The sequence below is a fragment of the Manacus vitellinus genome, unplaced genomic scaffold (assembly GCF_001715985.3).
Source record: "Manacus vitellinus isolate BGI_N305 unplaced genomic scaffold, ASM171598v3 scaffold_69_pilon, whole genome shotgun sequence".
In the NCBI taxonomy this organism is placed as follows: Eukaryota; Metazoa; Chordata; class Aves; order Passeriformes; family Pipridae; genus Manacus; species Manacus vitellinus.
Window position 1 is genome coordinate 299,201 of NW_021940749.1, and position 23,101 is coordinate 322,301.

Genomic DNA, 23,101 nt, shown 5'->3' on the forward strand with positions numbered 1-23,101 from the left:
CTTTCAGCCCGTTACAGAGGCAGCTGAGCACCTCGGAAAGCACTCGCTCCTGTCATCCTTCCATGAGATAGGAAACGGCTCTTCCCACCGCGTTACAGCTGGCGCTGAAGCACCGAGGCATGACACGGGTTATTTACCCGGTTGCTTTTCTCTCTCGCCTTTCCAGCCCAGCCTCAGCAAGGTCCCATTCAAAGCTCACCACTGCATCCCTGCCATGGTGCTGAAGAGGTACAGAGGTGCCTTCCAAGCCATTAGTTTTATGGCCAAATATTGGAGACGTTGAGACTTCCAGTGCTTGGCTGAACATCACTGCAGCCCCAGGTTTATCTGAAACATTCTAACTGGCTTTTTACAGCGTCTTTCACACAAATCATATTCTCCCACCTTTTGCCTCAAAGAAAAGAATATACATGGAGTTGCTTAGGAGGAACATTCATCCAAAAGCAAAGAATCCCTACAAACAAGAACACGTTAGTACAGAGGTGGCACTCAGTGACAGTCTGTCCACCCAGCTCACACTCATGGACGTAGCACAATTGTGTCTCATTAAACTTCACTAAGCTTGGAAAGAAAACACCGAAACTGAAATTTTGAAAATGTCATCATTATACAAAAACTTTACCTCAATCACATATTTCTCTAGGAAATAAAATCTTTGTGCATTAAAGGTTCTATACTGAATACTAAAATACTAATATTAGTAACAATATGACTTCTAATACTTCTGAGTTTGTAATTAACAGTCTGCTGATACAGACAAATCACAAATACCATCTGCCAGTTACAGAGGCTCAAGGGCAAAAAATGGCATACAAATCTTTGGCATGGAAAGAAGGGAGAACCCTCCCGTGGATTCAGAAGGCTCTCCACAGACTCAAGCAAATGTGCCTGCACCTCACACAAGCCATCTCGTTAGATTTTTTCCTGGAAATTATAGCAGCCAGAAGTTTGGGTTAGAAAAAGGAGAGCTACATTCTGGAGAATAAACTGGCACTTTGGAAGAGGGCTGACACACCTTATGACTACATCCTGGCACAGCCTGAACTCGAGGATTGACACACAGACAGGAATCTGGTGCAACCAAGTTATTTTCCACCTCCAAACTGCCATCTAAAGGTGCCCGTCTCCTGCACTGACAACAAGTCAAGAGAGACCAGTCCTCTATGCCCAAAGTTAATCCTTTAAAAAACCTCCCAGAGTGGAGTTCAAGAGACTGAATGATGGCTGAGAGCCGTGATTCAATTCACATTTCCGCTTTCACTTTGAGGATCACGGACTGGAGATAATCTCCACCCTCTGCAGGCAGATGCTACTTCTCCCTCATGCAAGCTTCAGCGTGCCAAAAGGCACATTGGGCAGAAGAAAAGCAGAGTCCATCTTTAGGTTTTTGGTTGCTTTTCTTCCTAATCCACCCCTAGAAGCAACTTTTATTTCTAGGTCACTTGACTGACCTTTATAGGTAGTGAACTACACCTTTGTAAAGATGAATCGGATAAACCGTGATCCTCCCACTATCAGTAATGAGAAACTGCTTCCCACCTGGGAATACCATTATAAATCGCCCTAAGCAGTATCTCTTAGCCCTTGATAAGGCACAGATCCCAGTCCAGGAGGAGGACACGCACTCACTCCCAGTCACAAAGCCAGTATGTCTCTGAGGAAACTCAGCAGATAGTGCGTTCCCCTTTATGCAAGTTACTTATCAGTTCGTAACCAATCTCCACAGATGCATCAACACTTCTTAAGTTAAGAGGAATTCAAAAGCAATTAAAAAACCCCCCCCACATTAGCATTTATAATGAAATTACAAACAGAATTGTTGTGCCAGCCTTACCTGTGGCATGTGTAAGTCAGGTATTCCCCCCACCGGCCATGCAGCGATGATCTTGCAGAGGTGGGTGTCAGGAGAAACAACTGGAACCTGCAGCTCCCCAGAGCTTTGAGGTTGCACTGGATGGAACTTTGTAGGTGTTAATGCTCAAAGAGCCTCAGAAACTCTCAGTGCAAGGAACCAGTATGTGCTTGTTGGTGTAACACCAGCATAACTGACTTTTTAACACACTAGCAGGCCTATAAATACTACAAGACAAGTGGAAACAGCCTCGAGTTGCACCAGTGAAGGTTTAGATTGGAAATTATGAAAAATTTCTTCACCAAAAGCACTGGAACAGGCTGCCCAGGGAGGTGGTTGAGTCACCAGCCCTGGAGGGATTTAAAAGGTGTGCAGATGTGGTACTCAGGGACAAGGTTTAGTGGTGACTTGGGTTGATGGCTGGACTCAATGATCTTAAAGGTCTTTTCCAGCCTAATCGATTCTATGATTAAGAAAACCCCAACAAACCAAAAAAATCAAATCCTACAGTAGTTATGAAACGCTACTCTAATCGTAAGCCCTGTGGACAGTTTCTTAGCAGCTCACAGAAAATCCTGGCAGTCCTGGCTTAAGCTGGGGCATGAGATGAATGAAGGTATTCCCAAGAGCCAAAGTAAAAACCATGGGTGCTGTGGTGAAGGACTACCCTGACAGGTACAGTGAGTCACTTCAGGGTAAGGAAGAGAAAGTGAAGGCTGATGTGGTAGCGTTTCCGATCACACTTCTGCCAGACAGGTTGACCTTTATCTGAGATCAAAGGCACCAGTAGCTGGGGATTTCTTCAGCTTCTGTGCAGGGACTGCTCTCAAAGCTCCCTGAAGAAGTGCAGCCCATGCACCCCTACCCCTTGGTGTCACTGCACAGCCCGGGGAAGGGCACACAGGAAACCCTCAGTTACAAATAGAACACGGGGTTTTCACTTCAGAAGATAACATCAGTTTTTCTTAGGGGCAGAAGAGACAGTAACAGGCAGCAGCCAGGCAAACCTGAGAACAAAGGGACAAACCTCAGCATGAACCTGTTTCACGAGCACTCGAACGTGGAATCAAAGCACAGGGGAAACGCTACAGAGCAAGGGCTGTGCCCAAATTCAGCACAAATTAAACAGAAAGAAAATGCCAGGGTCTGTATAATAGGTTGAGAGTTTGAGAACATGCTTTCCCATCCCCATATCAGAGAAACCAGTGTTTTCCTTGGGTAACGAGAGGCAAAGCTTCGTTCTCCTAAGTGCAGGCCACAGCCTGTCTCTTCATTTTTCACTATTCACTTGCCATAAAGGCAACGGGTACCTTTACCTCTCTCCTTCAGGTATCCACAGTTATTTGTTTTCTGAACAAGTTTAATTCTTCCTTGGAGAACTGTCTCTGTAGCCTTCATGTTTAGCCGCTACACTAATTGTCTGCGCTTCCACAAGACACTCTGCTAAGGTACTGACCATGTCTTCATTACTTTGCATTCATTGTTAACTATTTAACTAATATTACTTCATCTGCCTGCATTTAAAAAACTGTGAAAAAAGGAAAATTGTCATTATTGCTTAATACCAAAAATAACTCCTTCACATCAACTGTAAATTATGCTACCTGCAACTCATTGTTTCCTGCCTTAGCACTAAGCAAACTGCCTTTTACTACCCACAGAGACATGAGTCCTTGCACAGAAACGAACCTTTCCCATTGCTGTTGGAGAAGTGGCCGCTCCCCAGGTGTGGGCTGCTTTATTGGAGGAAGAGGTAAAGCTCTCTGCTAATTTAAATACATGGCTCTGTGTGTGATTTCTATTATCCAGCCACTTGTGGTGACTCGGGTGTTAGCACAGCTCCAGGAATGCCTCCTGTTTATCAGGTTGTGCAATCCGTCACTGTCGGCTGAAGGAGGTCTCAGCAGCAGCGTTTCTAATTTGATTTGAAAATATACATGGAAACCTGAGCCTGCTTTTAGCAAGAGTGATGGGGTTGGCCTAATGAACACAATCTCTCTTGTCGTTCTCAGGAACGGTGTGTCAACAACCAAAGTTTAGGTTCCCTCCACGGCCGTAGCAGCTTCTGTGGAGAAGCAGTAACTTAACATCTATGTCACGTTCTTGGTTCTGCTTTACCAGTCAAAAGGCATTTCAGTGAGATTTTAACAGACCACCTTGGATTCCCTGGAATGCAAACAGGGAGGAAGCTTTTCCACGGGTCCCATGATGAGAAGTTTGCACCAAGAGTTTTTTTTCACAGAAACTTCTTCCCCTGAGCCTTCACACAGGTGTATGATACCAAATGATGCTGTAAAAGTGTGTGCCTAGAGAGCCAGTTCTCAAACAGCTTAGGTGTTGGCATTGCTTTTGGATCAGAAATTGGCTACAGGAAAAGGAACATGCAACAGGAGTGGCACGGATTTCTGGCTGCAGCATCATCCACTTCGATACATAAATATTTACAGATTTTGACTTCTCATGGGGAAAAAACAAACAAACCTCACACCTTTGCTTTACTCTTTTATGGTGGAAAAGACATGGAAAATCTCTCACCACAACTCTACAAGAGCACAGTGACCTCACCGGTACTTTGTTGCATCCCACTGTGAGAATGATAAAATATAATTTGTTATTCGCCCATATTTTTACTTCCTTTTCTCATTTTCTCTGTCTTACTTCTCTGACAGATTCTATTTTGCATTTGGCAATTCAAGTGTCAAGTGCCCCTTGCATGTTTGATGTGGTCTGTTGTACTCCAGGAGAGCTTGCCAGTCACACCTTGAAACTGTGCTCTATAATAACAAAAACTACCTGCCAAGGACTATTCAGTATCAAGGGCTGGATTCTGCTCCTGGGGAAATCAAAGTTATTACCGGTTTCCTTTGGGATTGATGAAGTCAGGAGGCTTCATTTTGGAGACACTATTAAAAAATACTATCCCTCAAGAGCTTTTGGGTTGAAAAGGCCAGATTTCTCCCACCAAAAAGAACTGGGAAAACCCTTGACAATGAAGACCATAAACCACACATGCCCATGCACATACTGTCACGCTGCTGATGTAAACCCCCCTCATTTCCATCGGGGTGGGAGACAGGCTGTAGCTGTGCTGCTCCAATTCCACACAAGCCATAGGGAACGCTTGCACTGCCTCTCCTGCTGGCTCTCACCCAGGAGGACGTGTACAGACACACACTTAACACGGGGAGGTTATGACACCAAAAGCTCTGTGTGTGTGTGTGTGTTGGGGAGGGGGGTGGCCCCTCTCTTCCATTCCCTCAATAACCCTCTATTTTGAAACCACTCCTGTGATTCTTGTTTCTCTCTGCGACCAATTAAACATTGTTCTTGAGAAGCCAAAAAGAACTGCGAAGTATAAAGGCCACACCTACTACTGAAATGTACCCTGCTTAAAGCACCTCAAAGCCTGATGAGGATCCTGTATCTATTGCTTCCCCAGGTCAGCAGTTTTGAAAATCTATGCAGAAAATGGAATTTCCCCTTAAAGTAACCCACTAACCTTCCAGAACACTGCAGTGATGCTACTGCAAGGTGACAGTTCTTGGAGCATTGCCGGGATGCTGAAGCATTCACAAGGGAGGGACTGCACTGTTGCTATTCATGTAGATTTACAGTGGCATAATCCAACCTAAAAAGCCTCTGAATAAAGACAAAATTGCCAAGTGTGCCCAGCTGAAAAACAGAAGGCACATTTTATCTTAGCTTAGAACTGTGGACATCATTGCCTGGCAGTGTTTGCAGTAATTCCACGTCCTGTTTATTAAATAAAAGAAAAAAAAATCCCTGATGACAGTTCCCCGGTGTGTTCTAGTCTTTTCTACATGGAAGGCCAGACAGGGTATTTAAAAAAGGTCGTCCTCAGCTTCAGCAGATATTGAGGTCAACTGCTCAGCTATTATTTACGTCCATTCCTCTCAAAGTAGTGAAATACCTGTCATCACCAGGCTGGATTTCAGCTCTGTAGAGGGCAATTATCAAAACCTAAACATCAATCTGTTAGAACTTAAACACCACTCCGTCCTCATAGTAAACTGACATGACTTTTCTAATTCTCCTCCAAATGCCCCATTTTCAGAAAATTTAAACCTTATGCAAGTAAGATCCAATTTTCAGAATATTTTACCATACTCTGAGTCTATGCTGAGGGTACTGTACAGGGAAAAAACCCAAACAAACCAACACCACACCTTTCTTTTTCTCTTTTATGGTTGAAAAGACATGGAAAAGATCTCTCACCACAAGTCTGCAAGAGCATAGCAGTAGCACTACTCATATTTCATCACACACAAACAGTTTGAAACATGGGAAGTAAATGGAAAACAACATTTTTGAAGCTGGACTGGCGTCAAGAATTACCTTTCAAAACCATTTGCTGTATTTTTTAAACTTGCCACATGAAAAAACAACAACTTCGAATCAATTACAAACACTCCTGCAGACTCATTAGCTCCCATAGACTTAATTTTCCAGGGTACCAACTGCTTTAAAGTAACAGTGCTCAGCACTTCTTAGGAAGACACAGAAAGAATCATTTGATCAGAGAGTTCTTTCTAAGGCAGGAAGGGAGAATTCCTATTGTCTAACCTCCCTGGGCAAAGGAAAGGGAGGTTGAAAGGAAAAAACATGTCAGGAAAAGCAATCTGAGGAGCTGAGAACTTCCAAGGTATGCATTTCCTAAGTCATGTCCATCTTTCCATGTGCTGTTAGGTACTCAGATGCCCTTATGTACACTGGTTTGTACCTACAAAGATGCAAAGCAAATGTGAGAGATGTATTAAATGTGGAATTATTCACTATTTACTTCAAATTTGTTCCTTGGGGAACAGCTGAACTAGCTCTACTGTGGCTATTAAAGATAGTTAAGACAGAAGATGGCTCACCCATTGGCTCTGTTATAAACTTAGGCTTTGAACTAAAAGAAAAAAATATGAAAAAAATATTTTGTCAGTGTATTTCACTTGATTTCAAGTGAAATCACAATGCTGCTCAGGCAGGTTCTGGCTAAAAATAAAGACACTGGAGTTCCCAGTGCTGTGGACTTCACAAAGGTTAAATGAATTTTTAAACTTGATAGTACAAAATGAGTGTCACAGCCTCACTGAAAAGTCAAATTCTTGGAGACCAACTGAGCTGTTTGCAAAGCCAAACACGATGTAACTTTTTGCAATACACTTTTCACAGTTTTGTTTCCCTGAGGAGAATTTCATATCTTTTATCAGAGAAAGTCTGGCCTTAGGCAAATGAAAGCAGGAAAGTCAAATCCTGATCTCCTTACCCATTTCTCTGGATATCCCACTGCCTTCACTGCACAGGACACCTCAGCCAAAGCTTATGAATGTTACTGCATCACTTGTTTGTTTGGGGAAACGTGCCATGTTCCAAATCACTTCCACATCATCAATATTTTCAGCGCTACTTGCTGCTTGAGGAAAATAATCCTTCCTGGCAGGGAATGGGAAGGAAGCAGCATTACAATGTCTCTATTAAGAGAAATGGCTTCCAAAGGTGTCATGACAGTAGTTCAAGGGAAGGAGGACAGTGGAAAGGACGGAACAGAAGTTGACAGGAGCTCAGTGGGAGGAGTAGATCGATACAGATGGACTTGTCTTTTGTCAGAAATGTGTTAAAAGCTTCTTTGACATTTCACAAAAGGATATATTACTATAACTCCTCTGTTTTCAGCACCTTTTCCCCTTGTATCCAAACAACATGCTTCCAACTTTGCTCCAAGTTATTCTCTGATTGGAGATAAGTGAGTACCACCTATGGTAAGATAAGCAATGACCGAGCTCCTGGAAAACAAGTCACTGTGTGGCATGGTCCATATATTATTATATATTATTTATTAGTGGTCATTAAATTAATTGCTGTATCTGTAAGCAACAAACACAAGCTGATAGGCACCATCTGTGTGGCTGACAGGGCCAGGAACAACACACCACATGGTTCCCAAGGCACGGCAGCACCCTGCTGAGAGAGGGGTGGCTATTTTTCAACATAACATCTCAAACCAGTAATTACTTAAGAGGTTAATACACCTAGAAGCCTTTCAGACTGCTTCTTGATGATGAGTGAGATGTGATGGCGCTGGGAAGCTCATTGCCAGGGACAATGCTCTGGAGGGGGTGGGTTGGTGGAAAGACCCGCGAAGGAACAAACGTCCCTCGGTCCCCGCTCTGAGCGCCGCCGCAGAAAGACTTCGGTCAGGCTACATTCTGTTCTGACTTTTTCTTTCACTGTCTCCCCACCCAACTTCACACGAATTCTTACAGAGGTTATGTACAGACTTGTACAAAATGGAGACTGACACTGGCTCTTGGAGGGTTTCCCAGAGCAAGTTTAACACAGATTATATAACACGTTACATCTGTGTTGGTTGGTTCGGGTTTTTTTTTATTTTTAATATAGATGTTATTATACTACTAGTCTATTCTTCCTAGCTTAACCCTCCAACCACCCTTTCAAACAGTTAATTATGTTTTGCAGAGATTAAAAACCTGAGGTTATTATATGAGCTTTGTTTCCAGCCCTCACATAAGACAGCACAAGTGTGCTACAACTGGAGGGTCTCAGCAAGCCACAACCACCATTATTTTCCCTTCACACACACCACGATGAAGGTCATGAAGGGGGATCTTTAACTGACGTAACAGTGGAATTTTAGAGCTAACACAGAACTTTACTTTTATATTCTATTCTTTAATCAGAAATCTCAAAGTGATCTGCACAGCTTGGTCTCAGCTTCTGTGGTTGTGTCCCTTCTTCCCAAGACAATGCATTAGGATAAATCCAGCTTAAAATTATAGGGCACTTAAGGATATTGACTATTCCCCAAAAATTCAGGCTAAGTCCAGTCCTAACAGCACTGACTGCAAGACATAAAGCCCACCTTTGTGCAAAACCATCTCCAAGATGCTCTTCCTGTTATTGTTGCTGTGGGTTTTCCTTCTTCTCCATCTCATTGTTTTTCTTGTGCAGTTTAGAAACAAACAATGAGCAGACTTTGAAGAAAGGAGGAAACTGTCCACACATGCTTTCTACTCCTCTCTCTTCCTCCCTGCTTTTTCTTAGATTTTTATTCTCCCAACATATCCTCTTCTCATTGAGAAAAGGGGAACGATTCCCCTCCTCCCTCATGATACCTCTACTAGATACTAAATTTTCTAAAAAATTCAGAAGAGAAGAATCTATGTCTTACCTTTTTCTACTGAAGTAATCTCTGCCACCTTCTATACACCTCAAGTGTCTGAGAGAGTGAAGCTCCAGAAACACACCTGCTAATCCAGTGCTGATGGGGTTAATGAGATCAAAGAGAGATTCCACTCCGTGCTTAGCAGTGAGATACTTCCTACCACAGCGCCAGGGTCACTGTAGCCCTCCTCCAGCTCACCTAAATCAGCATCAAAATAACACAAATCAGCCCCTACTGTGATTAGAATCAGTATTCCCACTTTCTGTCTCCTTCCAACACCATCAGCCCCCTCACCTCTCCACATTAAAATCAGACAGTGATTAATTTCGGGGTAATTTTCCCAAATCACATGTTTATTTTCAAGCATGCTCTCTATCTGTTCTCCTCTCCCGCCCTCCCCTCACCATCATTAATCAGCAAGGGCTTCACGTGCTCAAAGCAGGAGCTTACCTTCTCACCCAGCAGACAAAGTGATCCCAAAATTCAGCTCCCCAACAGCCAAGTAGGTAAAGAACAGCTCTCCCAACATCTTCTCTTAAGTCTCCCCCGGCAAGCGCAGGAAGGGGCCTAACAAAGCTGTATGCAGCCAATTGTGTTATCAAGGCACTTGGCACTACCAGCTGATCCTTGATTACTATTCATCCCTCGGGAAAATAAAACACCCTTTTGTAGTAAAAGTGTAACCGGTTACTATGATGCATTACACATCAACAAAAGCAGCTTTTTACCAAAATTACAGATGATGAAAGCCTGGAAGTGGAATCAGACCAAGGTAACCGGTTGTTTCTACATGTTTCAGATAGAAAGCTGACAGTTTAACCAAGATTTTTACAGTGCTAGGAAGAAAGTGGTGGGTGAGCTATGTCACATATCTGTACAAAAAAAGGGTGGAGAGTTCTGTAAAACAAATTTTAAGACTAATGTTTTTCTGCTGTAGGGACCTTTCTGGTGCAGCATCCTAGGTGTGCTACTGCCAGCACTGTAGTAACCTCAATTTTCACGAGGTCTTGAACATTTTTAACAGGTGTCTCTGCCATTTTTGTACTTTTCTTGAAGTTTTCAATATGCTTTCATATTTTTCTTTTTTTTTTTTTTTTTTTTTTAGCCTAAGAGAACTGCTTATTAGAGAGCACAGTTATCTGCAAGGCAGACTATGCACTAGGTAGAAGGCTAGAATTTGCTGGCTTGGTGGAATAATCCCTACTTAGGTGGTGAGGAAGCATTCCAGAATATTAAAGGATTTGTTTGTTTGCTAATCTACTTAAGCACCCATAGGCTTTAACACCCACAACTTGTGTGCTTTAGGGATCTTTCATGTCCGTGGCCACTCTCAGTGCAACAGCTCTGCATTAAAGCTGCAGGTTTAGACCCGAGGCAGTGCAGCAAGCTGAGGATGGGACACTCACCTGCAAAGAGCTGCATGGCTTTGGTCCAGCCACCCACCAAATCCTTCTCTACATCTCTCACAGGCACTGTTTGTTGCTGCAGCAGCACACACAAATCATTCTGCTGCTTGCATCCTGCACTCTTGCATCCAACCCAACCAACTCTGGGGCAAGACAGCAACCCAAGCACCATGAAACCCCCTCACACGTCCTGCAAACAAGGCTGTGTGAACACGTTTCACACCCTCAGTTTGGGGAAAACTCGCTGACAGAGAAGGGGGGTAGCTTTAAGCAGCATTAAGCAGAGCAGGCTTGATGTAAGCAGCTGCCCCTGTGTGAAATTTGAAGCTCTTGCCAGCAGTGTGGAGGAAAGACATGACCTCATTATTCCACAGCCCAGATAATCCGTTCCTGGATAAAGTGAGAGCTGACAAGTGTTTCACCTTGAAGGTTATCAAAGCCCTTTCCACACTTGGCTGATGCAGAGCCATTTTACCAAAGAGGGATGTGAAAACTCCTCTGTATTGGTAAAGAAGATAAAAAAATCAGGGGGTGTGTGGTTAAGAGCACATTGCCATCCCACACACACACAGGTATGAGAGGAAGATACCAATGGCATTTCCAGAACCATTTATGCAAACAGGATATATTTGCACAAGTTGATAAAACATTTTTCTCAGTATTTTGAGAGTTGCTGCTCTCAATTCCTTTCATCTACATCGAGGCACTTTCTCTAGCTAAGCGCTTAAGGCCTCTCTTGACATCAGCTGCCCCTTCAGCACCTCCAGAAAGGTAGTTTAGCTCTCAGCCAGGATAAATCACTCTCTGGACCATCTTCTAGTATCTTTCCAATGTTTGCCAAGAGTGATTCTACTCCTCTCATCTTTCAGTTGGATGAACCCAAGCTCTATTGCCATGGATTTTACACAGGCACGTGCAGACAACACACTAGCCTGAAATTTTGTTGGAAGGAATCACAGAATCATTTAGGTTGGAAATGAACCTTTAAGATCATCCAGTCCAACTGCTGGACCCACAATCCGTTTGAGCAATGGCCCCACACTAGTTCAAGGGGAAGGAATGTCATCTGGTTGCCATTGCCTCCTCTTGCAACACCTGCGCTCTCGCTGGAGGCCTGCCACGCAAACACAGAGCGGGGCTCCTCTCTCCCCCTCACCACAGAGAAAACACACATCTCCTTCTCCTATCAGGGCTCTGGAGCTGTTGGATTTAAGACTGCAGGGAAGAATGACACCATTTAAAGTATTTAACACACAACGTATAAAGCCCTGGTGAAAACGCAAGGCTACAGAGAAGATTAACGAATGAACAGGTAGCAGAAACAGCAGACACAAACCCCAAGATCAGAGGCAGGTTTCAGTTGGAATATGTGTCTTCCAGATGTTAACCTGCCATGCAAAACATGCCCAACTACAACTGCAATCCTACATGCCTCTTGCACCTACTCCCTCGGGAAAGCTCCTTATCAAATCGCACACATTACATCAGCTACGGTGTTTTCTTTCATGCCAAAGAAAATAAAAAAGGCACCAGCAAAAGCAAAAGATTTTGGGGTTCATAGGAGACAAAAGTTATTGCAATTCACTGCAACTAGAACAACAACATTAAATACAAAAGGGTCACAATGTAAAAACCAATTTTCCAAAAGTACCTCTGCTCCCCCAGCAAGCCACTTCCCATGGCCCTGACTGCATCAGCGCAGGAGTCATCTTAAAACTCAGAAGGGTGAGGAAACACATTTAGTTTTATCCCAACTTTGGGATCACAGGAAGCAAGGCAAGTTCTTTATGCCTGCTTTTCACTAGTTCTCCCAGGGGCTTTTGCCAAGGTTGTGACGGTGGGTGCCTGCCTTCCAGGCACATGCGTGACTCCATCTTCCAGGTACAATTCCTCCTTAGTTCTCTCCTAGCTACCACTAGATACTGGGATACCACAACCCCCAGGCACTGGCATTTCTAGTCCTGGCAATACTGTTTCACCTACCCATCAGTTGTTTTCTCTGGCAGAGCCAGGAACAAAAAAAAGCCTTCAGGGTGAGGCCCCTCACAGGCCTCACACTCACCTGTTGCAATAGGGAGAGACAGTTCTTCTGCCCACAAACTTGTGTCCATCACTGAACTTCATCTTCCCGGTCAAAACACCACATTTACACTTTGGCTTCCTCTTTCCCCCTCTCCACACCCCCTCAGCAGAGTTTGAGGCCTCCTTCAACAGGAAACATCACCCTCAGCCTTCCTGCAGCACTAATGGATGGATGCTCAGTTACAGGAGCATTATGTTTGGCACGTGCCCAGTTTCCGAAGGGGAATCACCACACTCTGACATTTAAAATGAGTAAAGAAGCTAAAAGGAAAGAGCCAGCATACACAAACCACAAAAAAAATCCACTTTAAGGACATAATATTTGAAAGGGCTGACAAGTCTAAATTCAATGATTTTGAAAAACCACCTTTGAAAACGATCTTTATTCTGTCCCTGATGTTTTCCCTCGCACCTGAGCTGAGTAAACTGTTCTGCTCTCATTCAGAGACTACAGGAAAACTAGCCACAATAAACTTCATTCTTTTTCCAGGATTAAGAATTGTATATCGTACGTGCAGTGAAAACCTGTTTTATGCATTAAGGAGAACACAGGACTGATTTTTTTTTTTTTTTAAGTGAAGACATTTTTGCATTTTGATCATAAATATTCGCCTGGTCATTTTTGGCAAACCTGTCAAAAGACATTTTATGCCATTTTGCAAGATGTTGTCATTGGAGGAAAAAGGTAGATTTTTGTATTTAAACAAAATGTGCCTGAAACATTGGAAAGCTTGATTTAAAGGTAACAATTCTGCAACTCAAGCAGTATTCGGGCCAAAAACTGGCTCCAAAAGATAATAGCAGGCAGCAAAAAGACTCTGTTTCTAAAGAACGTAAAGAAGTCTAGGAAGTACGTCTCAGTTAAAAAGAGGATGGGAGAAAGATAGATGTTCTTCTCAGATGCCTTCTGCTCACTGAGGCTTGATCACTTTATTAAAATAACATCTCATAGAAACACCCAAACAACAATGGTGATTAACCCAGCAGAAGAGAGAACACCTCTCTCTTTGATTCACTCTGCAGCACAGAGGTGTTCAGGCTTATACGGCCTCACACTGCAAGAGATTTGATTCAGAGCCAAGGCACGATGTGTTCAGTAAAACACGCTGTGAAAAGTTCAGCTCTGAGCTAAAACCCACTTGTTTAAATGACAGGCCAATGGGAGATGCCTCTGGAGTGCTCTGTCCTACAGTGCCCTCATCAGTAAGTTCCAATGAGAGGCTCAGGGTGCAAAAGCTCTCGCCAAATTGGATTATGAAAGGACTACAGTGATGGTGTGTTTTGACCAAAAATGAATTTTTGGTTATTTTTTTCAGAATTCTGACAAGTGGGTTTCAAGTTGCTAGTCCATGATAACGGCGTTCTGTCATTAGGAATGAGATGGGGAGTCACTGTACCTTTCTTTAAATCTCAATTTATCAGTGGCTTGGGATGGACTAAGATCCTGAGCGGTGCCAGACTGGCAAAGTTTTCCGAACAGAACTTTTGGGAGCAACAGACACCTAGGGACTTCAAAAATTTGCCATCACCTACGTTTTTTTTTTTTAAGAATACCTTACTTTAAAAAAGAAAAAATCAAAAAACAAATTCCACAAGCCCAAGGATAAAAAGGGGATCTTCCTGCATCCAAAATCGCTTCAGGCATGTAGGTGTGTATCACGAGATTTGGTACCACAGATGTGAGTGAGAGGATAAACATTTGCAGGGATGGGGTTTTTTCCCAAGGCACAAACAACAGACGTGGGCCAGCCTTCTGTCCTAAATGTCCTAAAATTCAACGTGCAAAATTCCCTCTGATGGCAGCAGGAGTCCACAAATGGAAAGGCCAGCCAGCTCCTACCTGCCTGTCTTGCAGCTTCTCAGCTCACATTCATGCCTTGGTGCATGTTCCCGATAAATCTGAGCACTTCCAAAGGAATGGCCCTATAGTTTTGCTACTCATATAGAGCATCGCAGAGTGTTACTTTTAGGCTACAAAATTACAAACAGAATTCGCTATTGGCAGTAAAAACTGCAGTCTCTCTTTCCTCCCTTCAGGAACAGACACCAGAGTAAAGTGCCAGGGGATAAAGGTATGGCATTTAATTTTTGGAAACATCAAAAATGTAATGGTTGTGATAAATGGTTCACATCCTGAACTCCAAGCTGGAGTATAGAGAATTTAGAAAAGAAGACTAAAGTAGCTTCAGTTGCAGTCTTGATCTCCAAGGCAACTTTTCCAGTTTATAATTTTCTTAATTCCCTCTGGTTTTGGACTGTTAAAGAGACTAACAATGAAAAAAAGAAAAAACCTGCACATACATCAGCTGAACTAAGTAAATGACCTGCTTTTCCTCATCCTTTTCGCTGTGGGTTCAGGTTAGTCAAGGGATAGATGGTTTTCAGGGTGCCTACTTGCCAGTATGTCTGAACAGGAGTTGGTTAAGACCAAAGATAAATGTTTGGCTGTAATCAATCAGGATACTTCAGCTTTATCTCGGAAAGCCTGTTTGGCAGCTTTGTTGGAGGTCATAAATCAAAAGAGTCACAATAATTTTCAGCATTTTTTGTAGAGAGGCCACTCCCCAGGTTTGTGCCTCACTGGGATGGTCCCTGGGATTAAACTGTGGCTGAGGCAGGAACAAATGAAGACAGTAATGGCATTTGTTGGTTCTCTCTTTAGGGCCAAGAATCCCCCAAAAGTTCAGAATTTGATAATTTTTTTTTTATACGCGGATATCCACTGAGATAAACTAACTTAAATCAGCAATCTTACTACCTGTAAAATGCAGTTTATACCACTGAAATGGTAAAATATGGAGTTTAGGACAATATCTATTACACTCAAAACTTCCCCGCAGACTTCTATTACAACAATTCTACGTTTAATTAACTTTAGGTACTCCACTCACAATACAAAATTATTTGGTTTCTGACAGCTTTATGAAGGAAATTTGCTATTCACCCTGTGTGTGAATTTGTGTGTGTATTAATTTGCCTCTCAAAGCGTGTGCAGTCCACTCTGCTGCTGATAATCTGCATAGAACTGGATTAACGAGTCGGGAATCCTCGGGGTCACGGCAGTCAGCGCGCACCGAAAGTGCCGTCCCGTGATGGACTGGGCATGGATGTCTTCCTGGAGAGCCAGAAGAGCTGCTTCTCTACAGACTGCTGTTATCTGCAAAGAAACAATAAAGAAACACAACCACATAGTGTTGTTGTTGTTATTATTATTATTATTATTATTATTATTAAATATATTACTTGAAAGGAAGAAAGCAAACACAAGATCATCAACACACTCCAAATGCCAGATACTGACAAGTAGAGCTTTTCCAACCTTTTTTTTTTTTGTTTAATAAATGAGGTTGTGGGTGATTAGGACATCCAAGAAACAGGATATAGCTCGAAATTCAAACCGCAGTAACATTACCTTTCATATTACAGCATGTTGCAAATTAACTCGCTAATCGTATTGCCTTGTGTTAAACTCCCCACAACACCTGATAAATTCAAACCCCAAACACCAGCCACACGTTTTTCGGTCCCCAAAGTGCAAGAGCAGATATTCCCAGGCTCTGTGGGCACTTTTCTTTCTCAGCTTCCCACTGGGAAAGAAGTAAAAACAATTAATTCCGAAAGGAAGGCTCGAAGGAGACGGGTGTGTGGAAGGGGAGGAGGGTTAAGGTCTCATACCCTGCAATGTGTTTTTAAGCTCTCTGGACTTCAGACAGCGGAAACAGACTGATGCCAGTGTCACTCCAAAGACACATTACTGTGGTGAAAGGAGCTTGTGGAATGAAAAGAGATATTGTGATTTCCAGTGCAACAGGGAAAACAGTGATTGATATTGACTGCTGCCTTATATCTGTAAATGAAAGAGCCAGCTGAAACACATTTGTCCGGCTATTCAGCATATTTTCTCTGTTTGTTCACTTACTGAAAGGAGTTCCCCCGCTTATGCTCGGCTAATGGTTGCCAAAGCCGTTTAGTAGCTTTTTAGGGGATTTAGCAGCATGTTTAGGAAGCTTTCACAAGAAAACATGCATGGATTTAGATGGCTTTGTCAAGTTACAACAATATTACTATTAGTTCTGTGCTGTTCTAATGAGCAGCGAAGCTAAACACTGCTGTTACGCATTTTAATGCTTTTCAGGACTTCAGAGACAGCCTAACACGGAAGAGTAGCTGAGATTTAGTGCACCAGCTTCTTGTGGAGATAAGGAATACATCATCCAGAAAGTTAACCTTGGTCTTTCCGTGCAGGCTTTTCCCCAGGCAGACAGTGTGACTGTGTCCCCACCTCTAACACGAATGTTAAGCTACTTAAAGAAAAAGAAAAAAACCCCAACCCCCTGCCCTCCCTGCCTACCACTCTTTCAAAAGACTGTGGGTGGAAAACCACATCCCAAGCATCCTGGGCTCTGAACCCCTGTTGGTATTCAAAAGAGGGGGCCATTTCCCCTTGATAAATACTGCAGTAAGGACAAGTTTTCCACAAAGTGAAGAGACCTTTATTAAAAAAACCAAACCCAAATGCAGTACAGCAGGTTTTGATCACCCTGTTCTCTCTGAGGCCATCACCCACCCACAGCATCAAAATGATGAAGCAGGGTGTCACTAACAAGAGTTGCTAGGAGCTGCTACGTTTTACCGAAGGAGAAGCTGAAGGAAACACTACCAAGTTGGCAGATCCAAAAACGAAAGGACACCGCTGTCAGTCTTATTTCTTCCCATTTCATTTGTACAGATACACCCAGGAGGAATTTGCCCATAAGCTCATAGTTCTGGTGATGCTCTCATGTTTTCTCTATGCTCTGACAACACTGTTGGTAGTAACTGTGATGATAATTAACCTCCAAAGGATTTTTTTTTTGTTTTAATTTTATTCCTAAAGACCAAACCATAAATTCTGTGATAACTGAAAACCACTAGGTGTGAGGAAGCAGCAGAAAACTAGATTGTCTGTGGCTTCTCAAAAGCATGTCAGACGTTTTTAAGGGACAATGAAAGAATTTTAAGGCATGAATTACTGTTCTCTCTTTTCTGGCTGCACTCAGAATTTTTGTGGACTAAATCTTTTATTGTTGAGCAATAAACAGCAGATATTGTGGTACAGTGCTGAAAATTCGGGCCCTCATGTCCAGTCACAGAGTCACATGGTGTTGTTTCCATTCCTGGGCTAACCCAGAGGATCAGGTTTCTGAGGTAAGAGATTCAACAAGACAAGTTTGATTATTTTCCTTTGTACAAGTATGCAAACTATAAAAAAAACCCCTCCTCGCAAGCATTCTCACTAGCTGGTAAAGCTAAATCACTCGTGGAAAGCAAACACAAGTAGTGGTGTAGCCACAGTGACGTGAGAGTGAATTCATCTGGTGAAATCTGCCATGTTATTGGCCTAAGGTCACTGGTTTTTCATGGATATTTCTTGTCACAGTCACATTAGGACATTTCTTACCAGGTGGAGCAACTGAAGGGTTTTTAAATGTTATTTCTCTAGATCGGGTCAAGTGAGGCAAAGAGGGAAGGCAGCAGAAGGGGCTGACTGACAGCAAAGGAAGAAGACCTGTAGCTTTGCAGCAAGGTATGGATCATTCCCAGGCTTAGCAGCACTCCAAATCCAGAGGTTACATCTCGATCATCAGTTTTAAAGCCTTGCAACAGGCCTATCCTTGGTGAGTTTGTCCAATGACTTTCTTAAATCCTTTCTCCTTTTGGCCGCCACAGCATCACCCTGTATGGAGTGTCACTGGCCAATCATGCCTTGTATGAAAAAGCACTTTTGTTTGTATTAAACCTGGTAATTTCAGCAAGTGCCTCATAATCCCTGTGTTATGAGAACAGTGACTCATCCGTTCTTCCCTGTTTACTTGCCCTATACTATCAATGATTTTACAGAGTTTTACCTCATCTCCTAAATCAAATCTTTGCAAGCTGAAGAGTCCTCAGTGATCTGGTCCTTGCTCCTTCACAACTTGTCCATCTTTCCTCCCATCCCATGTTGTCTTGGCTAGTTCTGCCCTGTCCTCTCACTGTTGAGTGGCTGAAGCCATGCAGGGCATGGAAGGGGCCATACCAGGCCATAGCTGTGTCCTTGGGTTGTTTGCAGTTCCTTTCCTATCACTGTGTTAGTGCCGAGTTGATTTTTCTCAGAAAATTATCCACGCTGCCTCCAGCATCTTTTCCCAAGTGACCATACCGAATTTAGGTTGGATACTTGTGAATTTGAAGCCTGGGCGATTTTCTTTTTCCCCCATTGCATTTAGCAGCTTGCATAGCCTCTGCCTGCCTCTGTAAATGAAGGCTGAGAGCCAACATTACCTACCTGCAAGGTAATTCTTAACGAATTTCAAATACAAATACAAGAGATCACCATTTTTACCTTTTCAGTAAACCAAAAAAAAAAAAAAGACTAATAGAAGACCAGTCTTTTGGATCTCTGCGTGTTGTGAGGAATAGGAAAAATGTCCTAGACTTGTTCTAAAGGCAAAACTGCAGCTCGCTCTATGGAAGGACAAAATAGATATTATGACTGCATCTGAATACAGAGTGGCTTTCAGCACCCACTGCTAAGGCAGTAATGAAGACATGAAGTGATTGTCAGAAACAACAGTGATTACACAGCACCAGACCAGGCACCAGGTAATTAAGCTGTAACTACACTGTGGGTGCTACTGCAGCAATGAAGAGCCAGCCAGGTGGGGCTGAGTGCCACTGAACCTGCGAGTACCACAACATCACCTAATTTGATCATTATTATCATTATAAATGAAAGATTAACAAATAGAATTCGCATTTTCAATGAGGTGAGAGCACGTTACTGAGCTATGCATTCATCTGCTGTCTGCAGTCATCTGTTAGCGTGGGAATAATTTTGAATTCATGTATGAAAAGCAGTATATTATTTTTTTTAGAGGACTGATTTATCACCTGTAGGAGTGCTTTAAGATCAGAAAATAAACAACTTTTAGAATCCTGCTTCAAAGTCAAAAATACAACAGTACCAAGCTACCCTGGGAGGGAAGGAGAATTAAAATTTGCTGTCTGAACCACACACACACAGATCGGTAAGAAGCGAAGCCACACACAAGCTCACAGCCACAGTGCAGACCATGATGAGTCCCCAGAAGATATGGATTTACACCTAGTCGTTCCCCCCTTCCCCATTTCACTCCCAGCAACAATAACACGCCCGGCACCAATTTCTGTTCCCTGAATAAACAGCATTCAGCATAACCCATCTTTCTCCCGAAACCAATGGTTACATTGGATGATTCAGCCCGGCCGATTCTTCCCCATTCTGGCATTAAGCACCAACTCTTTCCCGTGGACTGAAAGTCCTTTTCAGCTTCTTTGTATTTAAAGTGCTCTAAATAGCTTTAAAGAATCTTTAAAAAAAAAAAAAGGGGGGGAAAAAAAAAGAAAAAAAAAAAAAGAAACGAGCTTCTGTGTTAAAGCCTTAGGTATTTTCAAGAAAGTGGTTTTGTTAGTGCCGAGTGTGCTGGGAACACCTGTGAATGTGGGGTTTAATTGGGCTTGCAGCTGGTGTCGATTGTGTGCCCCGTAACTGGCAGCCACTGCCTGGCTGTACATTGTGTTTCATTTTCCTTTTTCCTTCCTTTTTAACTTGCTCCTCCACCCCGCCAGTTAAAGTTGTAAGGGATTGTGTGTGTAAGAGGGATTAGGAGCCTGGAAACAGAATAGTACCCTGGGGGTTGTGAATAGCACGAATTGGGGCGCTTCCTGGATGAAAACTACCTGCGAGGCTGAGCGCCCATGCGGTGCCCGCCTGCCAGGCAGCCTCAAAGGGAGGCTGGGGAGAGGTTTGGGAAGTTTGCTCAGTTAAGGAGAGATAAAAGCTTCATACATGGGAGCTTTAAAAGGACATGAATAACTCCTGGGTCAGGACATCTGTTTCTCACTCAGGCAAATTCCTACCCGCGTCAGGCACCTCCTACCCCTGCGTCAGGAGCTGCTCTGTGAGAGCAATAGACACACAAAAACAGGGAAGTTGGAAAAGCTTTCAGGACTCAGGGCCATCACCTGACTGAGAGAAAAGGTGGGCATGGATACCTTTCCAAAGTGAGAAAACAAATCAGGAGAAGATGCTCCACAGGCAGAGAGTAGCTGGGAAAGGTTGCTGGCTGTATTCTAAAACTGACATAAAAAATTCAATACAACTCCAGCAGCGCACAACTTCCCACAAGGGATTTGCAGGAGGCTGAGTGCAGTGCTGGGCAGAGATGTAAATACCTCGAGGTCTGTGCCACTCCCAGCAGGTCACTCCTGCTCAGAGTGTGGGACCCCATGGCCCCTCTTTCCCCCTTCTCCTTTGTGCAGCCACCACCCGCTGCCGGCTGCGGCTCCCACCCCGCTCTTGTGCTGGCTCTGGCCTAAGCTGGCCCTTTCATTAACTGATTCAATGCACCAGACCATCAGAAAACTAATCCAGAAAATAAAAATAAAAGCCTTAGCTTGCTGCTGGGGTATTGAGGTGGGCTCACAGGGGGATTTGACAAGCACCAGTCGGCATGGGAGGAGTGCGGGAACGGAGAGATACTGAGGAGACCTGCTCTAGACAATACCTTTGTACAACACGGTACATTTAAAGATAAAAGTGCTATTTTAACATGTCACAAATATCAATTTTTTTTTCTCTAAAATGGCTAAAGAGAGAGTCGTAACAGCTGGGAAGTGGAGTTTTTGAGGTAGTTCAAAAAAGCTGAAGTTTAGTACTTCTCTCGTGTTTCAGCTTTGCTGTTTCATGTGTAAACCCATGGAAGACAAGATAACACAGCTTTTTTCTCTTCACGGCTTTTTTCATTTCTCTGCACAGAGAAAGTCTTACAGATACCTACAAATCTTGTTAGGTATAGAAGAAAAAGTTTCCAATACTATGATCACCCTGTGATAAATTTTGATCTAATCTTTGGAAGACAAAGAATAGCCCCTGTATGTGCATCTCTTCATTCCAGTCAATTCTACGACCTGTAGATTTAAATGGATTATAGAATCATAAAATGGTTTAGTTTGGAAGGCACCTTAAAGACAGTCCAGTTCCAACCCCCTTGCCATGGGCAGGGACACCTTCTACTAGAGCAGGTTGCTCCAAGCCCCATCCAACCTGGCCTTGAACACTTACAGAGATGGGGCAGCCACAGCTTCTCTGGGCAAAATTATATAATTATACATTTGGGCATTTTGCAAATGGAAAATAATCTATTCTAACCAGAAAATGATAATGTACACTAGCATAATGCTTTTCATACAGTATCCACTCACTCCTCAGATTCATACACTGAAGCTATCATGGGAGCTTTGGAGTGACTTTACTTAGTATATGACTGTTGTTCCATAAAATTTTCCCAGCTAAAGTGTGCAAGGTCCTCACAGGCCACACAAGTGCCTCAGTGAGCCAGAGGATTTTTGATCTCTAAGCAGCTATGTTTTAAAATGTTATTAGTTTTCCTCAAGTTAAAGCACTCCCATCTATATGGCTCTGTATTTATGAACATTGCCTTGGAACAGATGAGTTCATACTGCAGCCACCCTCTGCAATGAGAGCCTACAATTAGATATTATTTTTTATAAAAACAGAGACTTCTTTCTGCCACGTTAAAGAGACATTCAATATGACCAGACATTGGATCATCTATTTTAAAACTGAGGAAGCAGCATCTTGGTAATTCTTAAATGAAAAGGACATGTATTATTTTTTTTAGCAACATGGTCTAGTGAAAGGTGTCCTTACACACGGCAGGGGGGTTGGAACTAGATGGTCTTTCAGGTCCCTTCCAACCCAAATCATTCTGTGATTCTATGATTATGTGTATCCTCTGTCTCTGAGCAAACAATCTCTGCCATTCCTGATTTCTTTAATGTTAAGGACATGTAATTGAACAACACCAACTCCTTAAATGAAGTCTTTAAGTGACCTTAGTTCAGAACAGTCCACCCCAAATCTTCACTATTTTAATGCAGTATTTGTTTATTTGTGTAATTTTGTGGCTTGATGTGCATGCAGGTGTCCACAGCTTACCTGAGGTGCTGCACAGGGACTTAAAGCTGTTGTGCTACCTGAATACATCTGATTTGACCAAGATGGTGGTTCCCCCTCAGCCCTTTCTACAGCAGCCACAGCAAAGGCCAAGTTCTCCTTCTGCTCCCTCCTCCTCTCAGCCAGGAGGGCCAGGCTTCAGATTCACCTTGTCTACCTGCTGTGGTCACCCGGTGCCACAAAGCCTGGGGCTGAGCCAGACAACTGGCTCTTGTGGGACAATGGCATCGTGGCAACAATTAATGAGACAGAACGACAGCAAAATGCTGCATTTAATTGCTCTCACAGTACCAAAACCTGAGCACGGGTTGTGCCTGTGCAGCAGATGCTATCACATGTATCAGTAGCTCTCATTATTCTATGAAGCTTAAACACGCCCAGAGAAGGGAAGGATGAGGTATGTAGCCAAAATTAAGTGTATGTATCATAACTACAGCACATGATGACAGCTAAAGAGAATAAAGCAGAGCTTTCAGTGGTACATGCTCAGTGTCATCACACATACCTCTGCTCATCCCGACATGTTCTAA

General features: G+C 43.1%; 2 protein-coding genes across 2 annotated transcripts in view; both read right to left on the bottom strand.

Moving 5' to 3' along the window:
- Positions 1-9,689, bottom strand: part of SPRY1 (sprouty RTK signaling antagonist 1) — a 16,675-nt gene extending 6,986 nt beyond the window's left edge. Inside the window, exons 1-2 of the mRNA XM_018083886.2 lie at positions 9,495-9,689; positions 9,051-9,242 (exon numbers count right to left, since the gene is read on the bottom strand). The gene's annotated coding sequence lies outside the window, so the exon portion shown is untranslated. The remainder of the gene's footprint in view (positions 1-9,050; positions 9,243-9,494) is intronic.
- A 3,753-nt stretch (positions 9,690-13,442) lies between these two features.
- Positions 13,443-23,101, bottom strand: part of SPATA5 (spermatogenesis associated 5) — a 169,172-nt gene continuing 159,513 nt past the window's right edge. The window contains 1 exon segment of the mRNA XM_018083884.3: positions 13,443-15,689. Coding sequence (XP_017939373.1) covers positions 15,513-15,689 — 177 coding nt within the window. The 3' untranslated portion in view covers positions 13,443-15,512.